This window comes from Lycorma delicatula, chromosome 4 (genome assembly GCF_047948215.1).
Source record: "Lycorma delicatula isolate Av1 chromosome 4, ASM4794821v1, whole genome shotgun sequence".
In the NCBI taxonomy this organism is placed as follows: Eukaryota; Metazoa; Arthropoda; class Insecta; order Hemiptera; family Fulgoridae; genus Lycorma; species Lycorma delicatula.
In genome coordinates this window covers 116,573,273-116,594,053 of record NC_134458.1, presented here as the reverse complement: position 1 = coordinate 116,594,053, position 20,781 = coordinate 116,573,273, and the positions used below count along the sequence as shown (strand labels likewise).

Below are 20,781 nucleotides of genomic sequence, written 5' to 3'. Positions count from 1 at the left end.
TAATTTTGGACCAAAGTTAGGTTTTAATAACGCCTGGTCTAGAAAGGGTTTTGTAATGACGAGAATCTTTTTATTTTAATTTCTTCCACCTACGTACTCCCAATCATGTGGCAGACAGTCAATAAATTACCCATACAACACACGTACAACATAAAGTGCGAAATTAACCTCCTTCTACAGGTTAGCTAAAAAAGTTCTTAAAATAATGTTGAGAAATTTCTTTTTTCTGTCTATTTTTTCCCAACGCTTACAAGAAGTACTTATTAAATATTTTTAACAAGTATTACGGTTTTTGCTAGGTTTTAATTAAAAGATATTTTCAATACGAAATCACTAAAAAACAATCTTGTGTTGGGCATTCCAATTATATGATTTTTATCATAAAGACTATACTACTTGAAAGGCAACATAAATAAATACAAAGCTTTTAATTTACTTGAAGATAAGCTACTTAAATGAATACTTTGAATCTTATTTTAACTAAAGAAGTAAAGTTGTTTTTTTTTCTTTAGTTTTGTAGATGCATCACTGCTAAGGGAAGCGTCTTGTTTGTGTTATATGGAAGGTAATGGGACAAAGATGGCTACAGTAGAGGAAGGTAGCTATGTGTTTAAAGAAGAATGTGTATTTGTAGATTATTTACCCATAAATCTTCGTGAAGAAGAAGTTACAAGTGTGCCTGAAGATGAAGTTACTGTACAATTATCTCAAAATGATGAAACTGATGTAGTACTAGGTAATTTTTATTAAGTGTTCCACATTTTTAAATTAAACCTACTTAACCTTCTCCTTAAAACAAGCGATATTTTTGTTTATCCTGCCAATTTATTGTGATATTCTGCTGAATAATAGTGAAATTTAGTTAGTGTTTTGTTTTTTTTTTACATAGTAAGAGAATTTGGCTAAATTAGGCAGTTATGTCGATTTAATAATTTTGTTTGTATTCAGTATATGGTTACGGTTCATGAAAGAATTTAAAAAACGCAAGTTTTATCTTATGTGATTGCATTTTAATTTAAAAATAAGACTGTTGAATGGGTCCTTAAACAGTGCATTAATGTCAGTCTTTCGTTTAACTGAGGACGACGCGCAGCTGTTACGTGATGAAACTAATCTGCCGTCGTTAGTCATTTTACAAAAAAAAAGTTGTAAAACGTTGCCTACATATTGCATACTACAAACAAATAACTTATCGTAAACAACCAAAACCAAAAAGAGATGGACTGTGAGGTGTCATTGTAAAAGTAAATGGATAATTTTATTGTAAAAACACAGATGGGCATATAAATTAATAATTAGTCATCAATGTTCAAATTTCCTACTGACAGTTTCTTTAACACTAACCATCTCTTTGTAGTTACATTGAACATTTTAAGAGTAAGAGCTTAATAAAGAGAGGCAGTTTGTTATAAAACTGCTATATTAAATAATTAAACGCTTTAACTTACCTTTTTAATGTATATTTTGGCCGGTTAGGAATTGATTCTCCAAATATTTTTATTTTGGACTTTAGTTCTTAATGGTAGATCTTATTTTAACGTTAAATAAGACAAACAAAAATTAATTCTGTTAAACAATATAAAGATTGTCTTTTTAAACTAGGTTTGCAGTACTCGAAACAATACTAGCCTTTTTCTACAGAACAGTGAACAAAGCCACTTTTAAAGCCAGTAAATTAACATTATATTCATTGGGTTTATCTTATTAAAGTTTTCTGTTATTCATTGAATCTGTGTAATTAACATACTCATTGTTTCTTTCATATTGTGTTTACCATTCTTGACATCTGTTAATGCATGTGTTCTTTTTAAGTTAGTGTAATTTTTTTTGCAGTAAATAAGTTTATTATTCAATTATACAATCTAAAACATGAGTACAATAGTGTTGCTCATTTGTTTCTTTTCATAATTTGACCAGTTTTTTTTCTTTTTCTTTTTTTGAGAGAAATAACCTCAAAATCTGATAGTCAGAGAATGGGTTTGTAAAAACAAATACTATATTTGCTTATATTGCAGGAATGTGACAGTTTGGCAATCTACTAAGTATACACTGTTTTAAGTACATATCGGAGCCGATCATTAAAAGGGTTATTTGGTAACTTAAATTTTATTTTGGATAATCACTTTGGAATAATACCTTGTGCTATATTAAGCTCAGCATTTTTCTACTGTTTAATATGCTGAAATTCTTACTGCATGTTATAAATGCTATTCTCATTATCAGTTGACCAATCCAATATCTTCAGTTTGAGAATAATGAATTTTTGTTTTTTGGACTCTATCCATTGTAAATTGTCCCATGATATTATATGTAATTAGTTTTCAAGATATGTGATATCAACTTTGTGTGCAGTTCACATTTGTGACTATTAACATTGTAATTAAAATAATCATAACATTATATACAGCTCATACACCACCATTTCTCTTATTTAGAAATTTTTACAAATGCCAAACATAAATAATTTTTTTTCAGTTTAGTTATGTAATTAAGTATAATTATATAGACCTTGTCAGAAATATGTGCTGCTCCATAAATAAAAAAAAAAAGAATTTAACTTGAAAATTTTAAGGATCATAGGAAACTATGATAAAACTTTAACCTGATCAATGTCACAAAATTAATTGCTACAAAAATGAATGGTTAAAGTCCATATTAACACATAAAAATAATAACTGAGATTAGAAGAGGAAATATATGAAGATACTAAATAAACAAAATTTAGAAGACTATTGGAAATTATTTGAGGAATTATTTATACATTTTAAATCAAGATAGAGAAAATTCAAATGTTTTTTTTTTTTTATTTTAATTTATATCATTTAAAAACATTTATCAAAAGAGTAAATGGTTCTGTAAAAGAAAATGTTTGAATTGTATTTCATATAAATTAACAAAATCTTTTCAATAGGCTAGATCGTTTATTGAAAATAACAGTAAAAATAGAAATAGTAAGGCCCCCGTTCTCTTCCCTTTCCTTTCCTTTTTTTTAGCAAAGGTACTAAATTTTATGCTAAAGGTGTTTGAGAATTATAAATTTTTAATTTACTAAATCTTTCTACTTGTAAAATAGTCATTATCTCACTAATAAATTCTTATTTCTCTCAAAAAGTTTGAATGAGTTTTTTAAGAAATACAAACATGGTGTTAGGCGTCTCATTTATTGTATGTTCATTATACAGGATATAAAAAAATGAGTACTGTAGTTTTAAAGCTATTTAATATCTTTTAACTTTGCTTTACAGTAATGAATTTCAAATAATGAAAGAATAATTCTTACATTTTTTCTGTGTGAAACTTCTTGTCATGTAGGACAAGAAGGTTCTTGCTCAATAGGACCCACATGACAAAAGTGCCCATCGATACGAGAGTTTGCCTTCTTTGAACAGTATGTCTGAAATAATGGAAGCAACCAACAGCTGCTTCAATCCTCTGCCCTAAATCAGTTAGATTAGTAGGTAGCAGTGGTACATACACAAAATCCTTTATAAAACTCCAAAGGAAAAGATCACATCGGTCGACCTTAGAGGCCACTGCAAACAAGCTCTTATCATTAGGTCTGTGGTGACCGATTCAGTAATGTAATGTAATGTCATCTTATTTTGCCATTCTGTTATTATTTGCAAATCTTCCTTTATACCTCTGATTATCTCTATCATAAAAAGTTCACAAATTCAGCATCATTATTCATTTTAAGTGATCAGGACTATTTTATTAAAGGAAATGTTAGAATAGTTCTATAATAAATATAAAGCAAGGTGTCAAAAAATCAGTTATGTAATACTACATATTAAATTACAGTGGTATATGTATACATTTACATACATACCAATGTAGTTGCAAAGAATTAACTTTGCAACATAATTATATATGTACATGGTATTTTTATTTTTTCAGTTAAAAATGAAATTGGTGTTCATAAAACATATATGAATAATGGATCTATAAATAATGCAGAGTTGGATGGCCATGAAAATAGTGAATTATCAGGTAAATTTATTTGATCATCACGTTTATATAATGTCATAAACAGTTGCTGACTTATTTTACTCCTACTCCTTCCTCAGAAGGAAATGTTTGTTTGTAACAAACATTTCTTTGTTACAAAGTGATGGTTTACGGTAAAAACACTTTCTTGTTTATGTATTGTCAGTTTATGTTTACATTTTACTTACCAAAGAATTAACTGGTACATTCAATTATCTAATTTGGATTACAATGACTGTAATGGGTGTATGAAGTACAATAAATATTTAATAAAAACTTACTGCTAAGGATATTACAGAGGATATAGTTTTTTAATGAATGTTAACTTCCTGTATTATTTATATGACCAGAAATAAAGAAATCAAAGAGATTTATGATGTTATGAATTGTTGAATTTGTACTACTGAGAAATCAGGGGAAAAATGGATGTCTTATATTAACATTTTCCACAACTCTTAGAAGTTTTTTCAAATACTGTAAATTAACTAATAAAAATAACTCAAAAAACATGCCTTGTTTTGAAGTAGTATAAACTTCAATTTTTTTGTTATTTGTATGAAATAATTCTTCAAATAATTTTTCTTGCTGATTACTATACGAGAGTTGTTCAGAAAATTTTCATCCTGACAAAGAAAACAAGATTTCCAGAAATTTTATTTAATTTTCAATTTAGTCACTTTACAATTCAATATATTTAGACTGGCTTTCCAACGTTTTTAATAGTCTTAGTATAATGAATGTGATTTTATACTGTTCTGCAAAATAAGCAGTTGTAACTTTGACCTCATCATTTGAAATGAATATTTGACCAGCGAACCATTTAATCAGGTTTAATAAAAGGAAACAATCATTGGGTTCCAGATCTGACAAACACAGCACTTGTGGAAAGCACTTCAAAGTGTAGGTCATGAATTTTGCAGCTATAACCCAATACGTGTATGCAGGCACATTATTGTGGTAAAAAAGTGCTGTCTTTTTTGGTCTGATATTTAGCTTGAATAGCACCCTTCAATCAACCCAGTAGTGAAGCGTAATATTCCCAAATGACAGTCCTGCCTTTTTCTTTTAGATGGAACCAGTTTTACTTTTTTTGCTGTACTTTCACCTCTACCCACTTTTTGGACTGCCATTTTGTGAATCATGTTTCATCTACTGTTGTAATATGTTGATTAAACTCAGTGGAATTGCATTTCAATAATTCTACACACCTTTGAGAAGCTTTTTCAAAATTAACTGATAACAAACATGACACCCATTGAGCGGAAAGCTTTTTCAAAACCAAAAAATTGTGTAAAATGTAATGGTCACTATCTATTGAGATGTTTGCAATGTCAGCAGGCTCATGTACCTTCAGTTGGTGATCATTTAACACAGCGGTGTGGAATTTATTTTTATTATTTTGTTGGTTATAATGGGTTTTTTGGCATCCCAAGTGTTCATTATCTTGATTGGATATACAACCATGTTTAAATTCATTAGCATAGTAAAATACTGGTATTTTACTATCCTTTAAAGCTGTGTTGCATAAATGTTAATGCACATTTCTTTGCTTGTAAAGAGAAAATGTGATGACTTGTGGTTTTTCATTAAAACTTTATGGCATTTTCCATTAAAATGCTATTAAGGAAATAAATTTATGTAAAGGTTAATATTGTACAAAGCAAACACATATAAGTAATGTATGTTCTTATTAAGAAGTAGGAAATCTGTCCATTCTTCTAAATGTTTTATTAAGTCCTGTAAAAACAAATTTCAATAAGATTACTATTTCATGTTTTAGATCTTGAAGATTCTGTGAATGATAAACATAAATGCATAAATGATAAAGATGATGGATCTTATAAAAAGTTTCCTGAAAAAGTTGATGATAAAGAGAAACAGTTGAAAACTCATGTTTGTTATCATTGTTCGTGTCTGTTTTTAACCCACGAAAAGATGCTTAGGTGAGTTTTATGTTATATATTTATAAATAAATAATTTCATTCCCATTATGTTTACTTTCTACATTTTCTTCTGTCAAGTAAATACTATATATAAATGTATAATATGGTTTGCGTATATATTTTCTCCTTTGTCAGCTAAAAATTGTTGCAAATGTACAGAAAGGTTTCTTTACTTTGCATTTTTATTAGTGGTAGTAGTAATCATACAGAATTTATAAAAATTCAGATTTTATTAGTTTGCCTGAGTTTTTTTTTTTTTTTTTTAATTTAAATAATAACATATGTTAAACATGTTGGCTGCCATAAGGCACATCTTACAGTAGTGAATACCAAGCATACTGAGTGCCAAGTGTTCTGGCATGTAGCAACATGGCATCATTGACATTTCCAAATTATTGAATAGAGTTTAGTTTGGCGTATGGGGAATGCTTTGATACTTATATATGACATATTCAGAATAACAAGTAGTGACTGTATGGTGTCCACTATCTGTTTACAACATTAAGTTTTTTTGAGAAGTTCCTCATTCATATTATAATCATCATATAATAATCATATTATAATATACATTTAACTGACGTTTCATTCAAATGATGTTTCTTAAACATTATGACAGCCAACGTGTTAAGATTTAGTTTTGGCTTAAACCTTACTTGAAGAGTGTTTAATCATTTCTGTTTATTACATCAATTACTTATTGGGGTATATATCAGGAATAAATGCAGGTTCTTCATTAAAAACAAAAGAAAAGGGAAAAATATATTACCAATCTAGTATTTGTTTATATCTGCTCTACTTTTCCATATATTTATAATCAAGGTGAGGGAGATTCCTGTTGTAGGTCCCAACCACTTATACTACAGCCAGTGTACAATGGGATACAATACCTTTAGTTTTACTACATTAAGCCATTTAACCTGTTTGTAAATCATTCCTTCAGTCTGTAACCAGGTACATGCCTAAAATTCCACACAGAAAAGCAGGAAGAACAGATTCAATATTGATACATTATTAAATATTGAATATAAAATAAAAAATATCACTTGTTGCTCACTTTTCTTTTAAAAAATGTTCACATTAGTGCTTTCACGTTGCTCACCACTTCATCAGATGTTTTAAACTTAAGAATTTAAAAAAGATAAGGATGTTATTTCTTCTAGGTCAGATTGTTAAAATTTACTTAATTTTTTTTTTATTTTAATAAAATAAAAAAAATGTGTGCTAATATGAACATTAAAAAAAATATAATAATAATAAGCAGTAAGTGATGTGTTTTAATTTTATTTATTATTGATAATAATATTGTTTTGATTGGTAGAATGTAAACTACAAATCCATTACTTTTTGAAAATTATAATTCCATCCAGTTCTGGATTAAATTCTCTTCTTAATAATATATATAAAGAACTCCGCCTTGCTGATCATTTTCTGTTCTCTATCTGCAAATAATTCTGCCTCTGAAGCATTTGATTTATGAATTTATAACAAATTTTGAAAGTTTCCGTGTTAGTGATAATTGTTTCTGTATCACGCATGTTCTCCTGCAACATGTTCCAATGCAGTTGTCTCCATAAATCCTGCATTTTGGGACAAAACAATAGAATATGCCAACGATTATTCTGATGAAGTATCATCAAGAGTATTTATCTTTCCTTACCAATAATTAAATTTTCCATAGCATGTGAGAATTAATCTCCCTCGCTTTCCACTTTCTATGATAATTAAAAAAAAAATATTAAAATTAGTCATAATGTAAAAGACCAAAAGAGCAGTGTCCCAACTTTCATGCCATTTCTCCATAGCTCAGTGGATCTGACAACTACTATATTTTACCTTTATTGTTGATTTTTTCCCCTGTAAGCTTAAATAGTAACCAAAAAATATAATTCTTTCAATGCAGCATACGCTATCATGCTTGGTGGAAACCATTTTATGAAGTTTCTTATTTTTATTAAGGTGCAGTAAAAAGTAATGTTATATATTTATGTTTTTTTTGAGTGCTTAAGGAGTATTCCAAGTAAAAGTGTTAAATTATTTCTGCATTCTATGGAAGTTTCTCATTTCAGCTTTTCTTATGAATGATACATTCATAGTTGTTTAATTGGGGGGCTTATTTTTAAAAGTTAAAATTTAAAGAAAAATTATTAAATTTATATTTTACACAAGTATATTAGTGTGGTCTCTTACAAGTTGATTTATTATTATTTTTACATCAGATTTTAGGAGACACTGGGATCTTATATTTTGTAAGGTGTAGGTTTGTAGTGTAAAGAAATAGAATGTAAAAATTTAATTTTTTCTTATATTTTTGGCTAAGTGAGAAGGCTCAAAGCACTTCTCAGTAATTATATGTTCAGTCAATAGACGCTGAGTCAAACAGATGTTGAATAAAGGTTATTTTTTTTTTTTAAATTAAAATGCTGTGGTTTTATGGCTTTGTTTCTTTTTGAAAGATAGAAACTTGCATTTCTTTCGTTTTTTTTCTTTAGGGTGGATTTCAATTCATCCAGGTTGCAGTAGATTTATAATGGCGGCCATAACCTCTTGCTCTGTTGTGTCATGCTCGACATCTCGGATGTGCACAACAGTTCTCCTTCCAGCTCTGCTTTTTATATCAACGTGAAGGTCGGCAGCCTTGTCCCTCAGGATAGATGTAAATTGTTCCGCTTTCTCTGCACCCTGTATCCTAACATGGAGCTCCTCGTTACGGCCCTTTCGCAATGAGATGACGTTATTTACCTCCTCGCTGGTGAAAGCATCCTTCATGGACCGGAGGAGCTCCGCGTACGTTTTTCCTTCTGCCTTAACAATCACTGTTCGGCTTTGCTCCGCCGGTGGAGTAGCCTTCTTTATCGGGATTTGATTATTACCGATGTGCTTGGTCCCACCATCCCCTTGGAGAGTTAACACATATACAGGTGTTTCCCTTGCTCTGAAGATATAGGATATGATCTTCTTCTCCGCCATTATAAATCGCGTGGGTTCTAGCGAGGAAGTCAAGATAACATCCATGAGGAAAGGTTTTGGCGAGACACAAAATATTACGGTCATGACCTCTTACAGAGCGGCATGCAAACTGGTCGAGGAAAGAATAAGAATCGGATGGATTAGTTGCCGGGCGTACATCCGGGAAGATGAAGACAGGTGCTACTGTTGTTGGGGCATGGGCCATAGAAGGCACGAATGTAAGGGCCCAGATAGGCTCGATTTGTGCTTCAACTGCGGTAGCAGAGGTCACAAGATAGCGGATTGTCTTGAACCTAAGCAATGCCTCGATTGTAAGAGCGGTGAACACAGGACTGGAGCATGGCAATGTAAGAAAAAATTGCATGATTAGGACTATGTTAGCGAATGCCAATAGGAGTATTCTCGCTCACGACTTAATAAGTCGTGTTGTTGCAGACAAGAACGTAGACCTCCTTGTGGTCACCGAACCCAATAAATATGAAGCTGCCAAACTTGGATGGACTGTTGATATGTCGGGAGATGTTGCCATTATGGACGTAAGTCATAGTATACAATGGAATTTCAAGTTTAGAGGTAGTGGCGTGGTGTCTGTTGAGACCGAAACAACTCTATTCGTGGGTATGTACATTGCGATCACTGACTTTACTAACTTCATCAACACTACAAGGTGTGATTACCAATTCAACCAAGAGGATCGTAATGTTGGCTGATTTTAACAGCAAAATGGTGGCGGCTGGCAGTTGACACACCAACAGGAGGGGACAGATCCTTACCGATCTCCTGGAAACTGCCGGCTGCATCTGCATTAATGACGACACGCCCACGTACGTAGCGAGAGGTCATCGGTCAGTGTTTGACCTCACCATCCTGGACTGTAGGTGGAGAAGGAATCAGTACCAGTGTATGGTTCTCTCAGAAGATATAGCGAGCGATCACCGCGCCTCTATCTTGGATCTGAAAAACTTAGATTTCAGGCTTGAAGTGCACTCCCCCCCCCACGGAGATTCTCATCAGTACAAATAGAGCAAATCGTCAACAGGACTGCAAGTAGACTGTCTGATAGACATCAACAATCACCTGAGGCTTTATCTAATATAATAAAGCAGGAAATGGATAGAATGGCAGCTAACAATACTAGGAGGCGCTCCGTATATTGGTGGACTGCTGAAATTGAAGCAATGAGACAGGAGCTCCAGTCCCTTAGGAGAAGGAAACAACGTATTCTTAGAAATAACAGAGAAGGGTACCAGGAAATAGTCAATAGATACCTCGAGGCAAAAAGAACGCTCAATAAGGCTATTAAGAGACGTAAAAAGGATTGCTGGATCAGGCTCTGCGAAGAGCTTGACAGCAATCCCTGGAGCCAGGCATATTGTATTGTGACCAAAAAGTTCGGGAGACGTATGCCTATCCTCAATAAGACCAGTGTTGCAAGGGAGGTAGCCAGGTTGTTCCCGCATACAGTGCCTGATATCGTGAGATCCACACCTTGCGACAATAGAAGTTTCACCATGAAAGAGCTACAACTTGCGGCGAGGAGTTTGGCAACCAAAAAGAGCCCTGGCCCGGACAAGATTCCCGCGGCAGTGATCAAGGGGCTGGTTCAGAAGGCTCCCTGGGAGATGCTCGAGATTGCCAGCCACGGCATGGAGAACGGAGACTTCCCCGACTGCTGGAAGGAGGCCAGAGTGGTATTCCTACCTAAAGGCACCTCTTCGGAGGAAGATATAACCTATAGACCCCTGAGCCTCCTTAACATGATGGGGAAGCTAGTAGAAAAGATGCTGGCTGGCCGCATCAAAGAACTAGAAGAGGGAGCCGGATTCAGTCCTAACCAGTACGGGTTTATGCGGGGGCGATCCACCGTGCAGGCTATCTGCCGAATTTCGGGATGGGCCGACGAGGTGAAGAGAGGCACTTGGCGAACCAGGAGAATTCCACTGATGCTGTCACTAGACATAAAAAACGCGTTCGGGGCTATTGGTTGGGGTCACATTAATGACGCAATTGCGGCTAGTGGCCTCAACCCGTACCTGCGTAGGCAAATTGAATGTTACTTGTCCAACAGAGGATGTCTGGTAGAAGCACAGGAAGAAACAGTACATTTTCAAATGCACGGTGGAGTTCCGCAGGGCTCTGTTCTGGGGCCGTTGTTGTGGCTGGTGATTATAGATGAACTCCTTCAGAAGGAGTTTCCTGTCGGCATCCAGGTCCTGGCTTATGCAGATGACCTTGCAGTCCTCGTAGAGGGAAGGACGGTCTTGGGAGGTGCGGGAGAGGGTGTATGCGGCCGTCGACACTACAGGAGTGGTTGAGGTCCAGGGGTCTGCAACTGTCTACGGAAAAATGCCGGTGTATTGCCTTTACGTGTAGAAGAGTGCTAGAACCGTTCAATATTTCCATCAACGGTCATGCTATAGAAGAAGCAAATAACATCAAGTACTTAGGAATTATCCTCCAGAAAAACGGTAGATACACCGACCACATAGTCAATGTATGCAACAAGGCAGAAAAGATGATAAAAAGTCTAAACATCATTATGTCATCACAGAATGCCCTCCGGGCCTCAAAGCGCCGTTTACTGGCGACCACTGTCGTGTCTTCGCTTATGTATGCCATTCCGGCCTGGTGGCGTTCTATCGCCATCAGGCACAACAAAGAGAGACTGGCAAGGACGCACAGGTGTGTGCTCCTAGGTGTTGTGTCCGCATACAGGACAGTGTCCTATGCCGCCCTGTGCGTGTTATCGGCTACACCTCCTATTGACCTAATCGCAAAAAAGAGGGTGGAGAGGGCACAAGGCAAGCCAGAACAAGAGGTCAGGGATGCTGTTTATAATATCTGGCAGGAAAGATGGTCACAGGAAGCTGTGGGTCGATGGACGAGAACCCTCATCCCCAACATCAAGCCATGGTTGTCGAGAAGATTTGGTGAGGTTGATCATCACCTATCGCAGTATTTTACAGGACATGGTTCCTTCAATAACTACCTGCACAAAATAGGCAAGAGAGAAGAGCCAATTTGCAACTACTGCAACGAGATAGATGATGCTGAGCACACCTTTTTTGAGTGCAATAGGTGGGACACACTTAGACATAGTAAGGCACTCACAGGTATAACTCCAGAGACAACAATAGACTACATGCTAAGAAGCGAGTCAAACTGGAATAATTTTGCTAGTTTTGTTAGACAAGTTGTTGTACAGAAATACTCCGATGAGAGAAGACAAGGTGTTGGCTAGAATAGGACTGGGTGGACAGCCTTGCTGGTGAGGTCCAGCATGCTGCGGTGTGTTGGCACTGATGAGCCACCAAGGACTCCACGGGTAACAGTCAGGTAACAGCACACTGAATACTGAAGGGACCTGGCACCGCGTCGCGGCGAACTGGGTCTGGCGTGGTGTCCAAAAGGGCAATATTAATAAAGAACTCTCAAAAAGAGCTAACCGGTAGGCCGACCTGTCATGCTGGTATATAGCCGGTAGGTGGGGAGGCCTATTTGAGTTTAAAGACACTCCCCTGGGCGGCATAATACCAACAAGTCGGTCCGGCCCAGGGGAGCTGAGAGAGAAAAAAAAAAAGGTTGCAGTAGATTCTCACAGGTAGTTAGAAATATGATTTCCATTATATGGAGTGCATATTAATCTTCTGCTATAATATTGTAGGTGTACGTTGTATTTCCATGCATACCAATGGTTATAAGTAAGATTGCTCTCCATGGGTGTAGAATCTTTGGTTTAGAAAAGATAACTTAGTACACTATTATGACAAAAACAATTATTCAATGTTAGTATTGCTTTCTCTATTCTTTTTCTTAATATTTCTTTAGTTTTTGATCATTTGAATTTTTTTAGGTTGTTTATCTTTTTAATCACATTCAGCTCATCCTGTAAGAAATTATAGAATGACCTTTTCTTTTCCGTTTACTGTATCATTAACTAATTGCATAAATGCATTCAATGAATATGATCTTTACACCTGAAATAAAATGTATAATTAGTTACTTTGTGATATAGTTTGATTGCAGTAATTATAATTTTGTAAAAAAAGTCTCCAGCTAGAGTTTATTTCATTACCATTTACTTATTTTCAAGTTTTCTTTGTTGAACTGTATTATGATTTTTAATTTTTATGTGGTACAATGTGTGTGAACAAATAGCTGTAGTGTTAATTTTATTGTGTATTATTTTTAATTTTAGTTATCTGGTAAGGACATTTTTGATTTGTGTGTAAGTTTATAAGAAATTAATGAATTTTTTTTTTTTAACAGACACGTAAAGATGTATCATAAAGAAAATGTACAAGTACGAATTGATAGAGAAGGTAAGCGTTGTTGGGTTTGTGGTAGTTGTAAGAAAACATTTATATCACGCAAAGGATCAATTATACACCAGAGGACTCATACTGGAGAACGTCCATACACATGTACAATATGTTCAAAAAGATTTATAGATAGCAGCACATTAATGAAACATCAAGTTATTCATCAAGCCGTACGACCATTTACATGTCATATATGTAAACGTGGTTTCAATCAAAAAGTTGCTTTACAACGTCATGAAAGAACACATTCACAACAGCAAATTATTTATATTTGTAAATATTGCCCAAAAACTTTTCTGGGTACAAGTAGTTTACAGGCTCATGAAAAAATCCATTCTGGTATCAAACCGTTTTCATGTAAGTATTGTCAGAGTACATTTCATACATCGACTGCCCAGAGACAGCATGAAAGGGTACATACGAATGAACGACCATACAGTTGTTTATATTGTCCAAAAGCATTTAAAGATAGCGGTACTTTATTTAAACATCAGGTAATACATTCAGGTATAAAACCGTTTGTTTGTCCGTTATGTTCGCAAGGTTTTACACAGAAAGTCGCCTTGAAAAAACACATTAGATCACATGTTATGAAATCTGATATTAAATCGTGCGATATTTGTAAAAATATTGAATTCACAACGAAAGATGAGTTATGTGATCATTTTGAAAAACATCATGTCGAAGATCATCCAAAATTATTGGAAGTGCGTTCAGTTGCGTCATCATCACTGTCTTCATCAGTTAATAAAAATACAAAGTCTCCTTCTTCATTATTTTCATCACCTGTACCTGATTCTTCAGATTTAACAGATTTAACTACATTGTGTGATGTAGCTATATCAACTGCAAAAAATTTAACATTTACGGAAAATTATACTATTGATAATAATGGTGATATAAGTATAGTACATGCATATAAGCATCATCAGTATACTTGTTCTGAATGTGGTATGGGTTTTAAACGTTTAAAATCGTTAAAATCACATTTACTAGGTCATAGTTTAATGTGTAAATATTGTGATAAAGTGTATTCAGATAGATCATTGTTGGAAGAACACGAAAAGTTATTTTGTAACAGTAGTTCTGTCTGTACTAATTATATTAGTAATAATAATAAGATCGGTAATACTACTAGAAAAAGATTTAGTAAATTTAAATCCACAGTAAAAATTAAATCGTCAGGTAGTAATAAAAGACAGTTTTATTGTGAAAAATGTGATAAATACTTTAGTTCTCGTAATGGGTATATGATTCATCAAAGAAGTCACACTGGAGAAAAACCGTATGGATGCCGATGGTGTGATAAAGCATTTGGTGATTCTGCAACTCGACATAAACACGAAAGGATACACACTGGTGAACGACCGTTTAAGTGCGATCGTTGTCCAAGAGCATTTAATCAACGTGCTGCATTACGAGCACATCAGATAACACATAGTGTTGATCGCGCTTTCGTTTGTCCATATTGTCCGTCATCATTTCCTTATGCAGCAACATTAAAAAGACACTGTGATACTTGTCATAATGAACATATGAATATTATTTGTCCAATATGTGATGATTTATTGTCTGGTATTAGTAATTTACATAATCATATTAAAAATAAACATGTTACTGATAAACAATCTAGTATATGTCCTCTATGTGATTCAGGTACATTTACAGATTTAAATGAATTTTCCGATCATATAATTTGGCATGCTAAACAATTATCTAGTAACAATAATTCAAATAAATTGCTAAATAAAAATTCCAAAAATAGTCAGTTAGATCCTATTAGTTGTTGATGATTGTTTTATATTTATTACTTATTCTAATTAGGATTATAAAAATGAATTTCTTTTTGTCGAATAGTATTTTTTTTTTTGTATATAAATATACAAGTAGCAGGTGTCTTTGTGAAGGTTCATTCACTTAGTCAATATGGGTCCATTCCTGTGTATTTTTTTATTGCTCATTCTGGAAAATATTTTATACCCGTATTCCTGGGTACATTCAAACAGATTTTATTTTTAGAGTAGCTGATGACATGATAATAGAAATAAATTGTGTATCAAACAATGAATTCCACCCTTCCATCACAAAATGAGAGTTGCCATCTTTTTACTAATGTGGGTGTGGTTTCATATGAAAGAGAATTTATTCAGATGTAGTGAAATATTTATAAGTTTGTATGTTCTTGGACTTTTGCAGATTAATGGTTGAAAAGAAATTGAAACTGGTTGATGGTATTGTGCTTTGTGTAGCAACAGATTTATTACTCTATTTGGAAGTGGTTGATTAAATTATCATAATTAAATGTATGTATTTGTCAGAATTCATAGAGAAAAGAGTCTGTATTAAATTTTGCCAGAAAAAACAGAATTTGGGCATTCTTGTTCAGAAACCATCCCAATAATATGTAAAGTGTATGTCAATGAATCGATAAATGATGCCCAAATTAAACAGTGGTTTAGGAGATTTAAAAAAAGTCGTACTTCATATGAAAGGTACTCTTAATCTTGCAGGCCTGCAGCAACAAAAACTCCCGATGTGGAGCAAGCTCTACTGTTTTATTCGTTGTTTGTTAGTGTAAGAGATAGAAGACCTTGGAATTGCAAACAGTATAGTTTCAGAAATTTTGATTTGAGGATTAGGGATGAGCAGTGGCTGCAAAATTTGTTTCTCAATTACTGACTGAAAACCAAAAGATCAAGGAAGAATTATTGTTGGAATAGCCCAGTACAATTTGGAAAAATTCAGAGACAACCTAAAAATGGTCAATTAGATTAAAAACATTAGTGGGGATAAGTAATAGGCTTATTGTTATGATCCTGAGACAAAAATCCAAACTTTACAGTGGAAGAGCCCTGAATAACCAGTAGCCAAGAAAATATGTCCGAGTCTGAGCAGTATTAAACTAGTGCTCACTGGATTCTTTGACAAGTAAAGTGTTACCATATATATGCAGTAAACAAAGAATATTATTTGGTAGTTCTAAAGCAATTACATGATGTAATGAGAAGGAAATGGCCTAATATATAGAAAAGCGGTGACTGGTTCACCACTTTTATTACTACAATGTACTTAACCATTCAACACAACTTATCCAGCAATTTCTAACGAAACGTGGAGTTTTGCAACTTTGTCAGCTCCTGTACAGCCCTATCCTAACCTTTTGCTATCTTTCTGAAACTTCATAATTTTCCATGAGTTACCAAAGATGTGTGAAACCTTGCATCATCATGTTGGAACACAATTCCTTTGCAATTTGCCAGTTCTGTACATTTTTCATTGATTGCTTCCTTCAGTTTTATTAGTTGTTAATAAACATCTTAATTGATTGTTTGGTTCCTTAGAAGTAGCTCAAAAAGCACAATACTTATGTAACCTCACCAAACTGACAGCATGATCTTTTTTCTGATACAATTCAGCTTTCGATGTGGCTTGTGCTGGTTCATCACACTTGGACAATGATCGTTTTTGATTGATGTTATTGTAGGTGATCCATTTTTCATTACCGTTAATGACTTGTTTAAAAAAAGAGTCATTTCATTGTATTTTAGATGTATTTTGAAAATATTGATTTGTTGTTTAACTGTATTTCTCTCAATTCATGTGGAACCCAAATATAGGTTATGAACTTCAGACAAAAGTCTAAACTTTACAGTGAAGAACCCTGAATAGCCATGCTCGAGTCAAGAAAACATGCCCAAGTCTGAGCATTATTGAGTCCAAGACATATTAATGACATTAATATTAAAGAACTTCTTAACAAGTCCAAGACATTTGATGTGATTTTCAATTGTAGTGTATGATGCATTTAACCACTTTGCAATCTCTCTCATAACAATATGATCTAACTCAATTATGGGTTTGATTTGGTCTTATCACCTTCAGTAAGTGGCCAGAATGTTGATCATCTTTGAATGAAAAATCTCCAAAATGGAATTTTTTAAACAATTTCTGACCTGCAGATTCTGTTAGGCATTCAACACCATACATTTTACATATCTCTTTGTGAGCTTCAGTAGCTTTCTTCCTTTTATGGAAATAAAACTGTAAAATATTTCACAAATGCTTGCTTTTGCACTCCATGTTAAAATTGGCCTTAAACTAACAAACAAAAATATGCACAGTTTGCTTCTAAAGTAAGCAAGAAGTGACAGCTGTCAAATGCCAAAAGAAAAAATCAAAACGTGGACAGAAATCCTTCAAGATAAACATAAAGCTATTTAGTTTTGAAAACCAAAATTACTTTTTTGCCAGCCTGAATCACTAAATGTACTGCAATTTTTTCAAAATCCCTACAATACAGACAGAGTTTAAGTTCTTAATTAGTTTGTTGAGTGCAGATGGGTTGGCTGAGGATTTCATCTATATTGTAATATTGTACTAGAGCTATCTTTAGTGCTAGTTGCTAATTACCAGACTGACTGAAATGGACTGGTGTGTACATATGACTGGTCAAAAGTTGGTCAATTTTTATAATATGAATAGTAATAATACAGCATTCAATTGTGTATATTTCATATATTTTCTTCATAACACTACAATCGAGTTTGAATTCCAGCAGTAGTTTAATCAGGTAGTATCATTTATTTCACAAATTTTTAATTATAATAACTCATTTGCAGAAATCAGCTTTGTGTTCGTAGAGTCAATGTAGAAGGATTAAAGAAAATTTATGAGTGATTAATCCATTCATGGCTGATTATTATGTGCATCATGAAAGAAAAAGCTTGTTTTAAAGGCATATTTCTTACAAACCACATTATGGAAAATTGTTAGTTTTTAAACTTTTTCATTTTTAGTTCAAACCTGCTTTCTGACATTTAGATCTGGTGTTTTCCGTATCCTAAGCATATCTACTACGGTATAATAAAGTACTAACAAAATTGAAGGCGATCAAGTAATTGCACAGAATTACCAAAATTTCAGTTTATTGAATAAAACTGGGAATTTCTGAAAATAATGCATGAAACAATTCCAATTTTTCATAACTTTTAAGAAGTTATATTTAAAAATTACCCAACAGTTGGTTTCCATACGATAGCCATTTTAAATAAAAATATTTTCACTGAACTTTTGTTTTAATAACATTTCTGTAATTCATATCTAATTTCATAACTTCAGTTATGAAAAACGATTGTGGAACGAAAAACGATTATGACGGAAAGAATAATTTTTATTAAAACAGTTATAAATTTCAGCAGTCAGAAAAATATATGATTGTTTTACAGTTTTACATAAAAAATAGCTGCACAGACTACTAAAATCTCTACTATGTTTTATGCTTATGTGAAGCAACAATGTATTGTACACTACATGATTGAGTTTGTCTGGAGTTTTAACAAAAAACTCGCTTCAAACAGAAAACTTGCATATTGAAGTGAAAACATATTGAAGTTGACCTATAATGAATTTTTTTATATACTTACACATAAATTCTTAAGTATTTTTTTTGGCAGAATTATGATGGAACTTTGAAATTTCACTCTTAGTAAAACAAAATCATGATATCTTTAATTTGTAATTTTCCATAATTTATGATTTTCATAAGATAAATTGTAAATCAACAAGTTTTAATTAGGTATAAAAATTAATTCTTTTAGTTTATAAAAAATTACTTTAATTTATCGAAGATCATTGCTTCCCACCATGGTAGAACACTTAGATATCCTTCCATTAATACTGGTGATGTAATTTTCTTTGAATTGTTAAAGTAATTGCTGTATAATTGTACTTTTTTCTGCACAGATGATATTTGCAATAATGTAACAGTACTTGTAATGATTTATTGAAAGAAACAAAGAGACTGGATCTAGTACAAAAAAACATGTTTCTTCTGTTGCTTAGAATGTAATTTTTATTGTAATCTTATTATTAACTTAGCATATATTAATCTTTTTATTCACCTTGATTTACCATAACTTATTAATTTGTATAACATTAATTTAGCCATATTTAAATTGTTCAAACATGATTTAATTAAATATAAATTTATTTAGTGTAATTTGTTAAAAATAAAAATGTAGAATCTTTCTGTATATTAAAATATTTATGTAAATTTTGCATTTTATAGGTGTTATTGGCATTGTTAATGTGACTTAAATTTTTTTTTATTTTAGAATTTTTGCATCTTATCTGTTTAGAATGTTCTAAAAACAATTGCTTAACCAAATTTTTTAAAAATTGTTGGGATTTTAATATAGAATTTTTGTATCTTTATTAGGCTGTAGAACTATATGTTATGTCGTAATTTTCTCTTATTCTATATCCCTGTTGGACATTTTTTACCATGAATGCATTTTAAAAAAATGTTATACAACTAAATTTGAAGTCTATAAAGTTGGAACTAATTTTGAGTTGGAAGATTTTTGTGGAAGATTTGAGAAACATTGATTTTATTTATAGGAGAAAAAAGGGGTTTAAAATATTGTAAAAATTTTGATCAGAAGTCTTATATATACTCTCCTCTTTTAGTAAAAGACTGTTTTTGCCATTATTAGATTTGCTTAAAGACGAAATATAAAAATTTTGTATGCTACTTAGTAATTGATGTAAACTATATAGCTCTGACAACCATAATTTAGATCAAACCTTTTTATACCTACCGCCCACTTTTGTGTTTCTTAGTATTAAAATTTTCTAACTGCCCATCAGTTCCACAGTAATGGTGATTTATAAACTAGGGAAGTAACTTTACTTTATAAAATATAAATTAAAACATAATAATTTCTTACCAAATACTTTGTGTTGGATTTTCGCTAAGTTTGGCAGAATAAATTTTTATAAAACAACTTACTGTAGATAAGTATTGGATATCTGGCTCAATTTTTGTAAGAAACAAACTAAGGTCTCCTCTTTCGGAAATATGCAGGTGGTTTCTTTTGTTGGTCATAATATAATCATCAGTACCAAAGCCGGATTCCAGAAGATATGAGGTAGGGAAAGGTAAGGTATCAATAAACTAAATATCATATTCCACATATTTAGATATAAGGCAAGGCGGTTTTTTATTTTGCCATAGGTTTTCATATCCAACCCACCGTGTAGATCTAGTGGTACAGCGTCTTCCCAAATCAGATGATTTGGAAGTAGAGAGTTCCAGCGTTCAAGTCCTAGTAAAGGCAATTACTTTTATATAGATTTGAATACTAGATCATGGATACCAGTGTCCTTTGATGTTGGGTTAACTGTTCTTCTCATTATAACTTTCAACAAATTGTATGTCACTATCATATAATGCTACAAAAGAGCCAAAGATGTACCCTTTGATAGCCACTGGACTTCTGTGTGCAAAAGTAAACAAAAAAAATCTTCATTATTGTCCTGGCAAAGCTGTTTAATCATTCTGTCGTTTTTTTGCATTGGATTTGATCTTGTTTACAGCTCAAATTATTATAATTAATGATGAATGGAGACTTGTACTTATATGTTCTCCTACAAGATGTCGTGCAACACACAATGAATATATAAAACATTTGGCACTTCTTCAAATAAGCAACAAATCTCTAATAGTAACCTACCATTGATTGTGCTCCATCAGTAGCGCATGCAACAAACAATATTATTCA

At 32.8% G+C, this 20,781-nt stretch overlaps 1 protein-coding gene across 1 annotated transcript; it reads left to right on the top strand.

The window, feature by feature from the left end:
* The first annotated feature begins 576 nt into the window (after nt 1-576).
* LOC142323801 (uncharacterized) lies at nt 577-19,203 on the top strand. Its single transcript, XM_075364025.1, has 4 exons — nt 577-736; nt 3,898-3,990; nt 5,768-5,930; nt 13,167-19,203. The coding sequence occupies exons 1-4, from the start codon at nt 580-582 to the stop codon at nt 15,007-15,009; spliced, it is 2,256 nt and encodes a 751-aa protein (XP_075220140.1). The 5' UTR covers nt 577-579; the 3' UTR covers nt 15,010-19,203.
* The last annotated feature ends 1,578 nt before the right edge of the window (nt 19,204-20,781 follow it).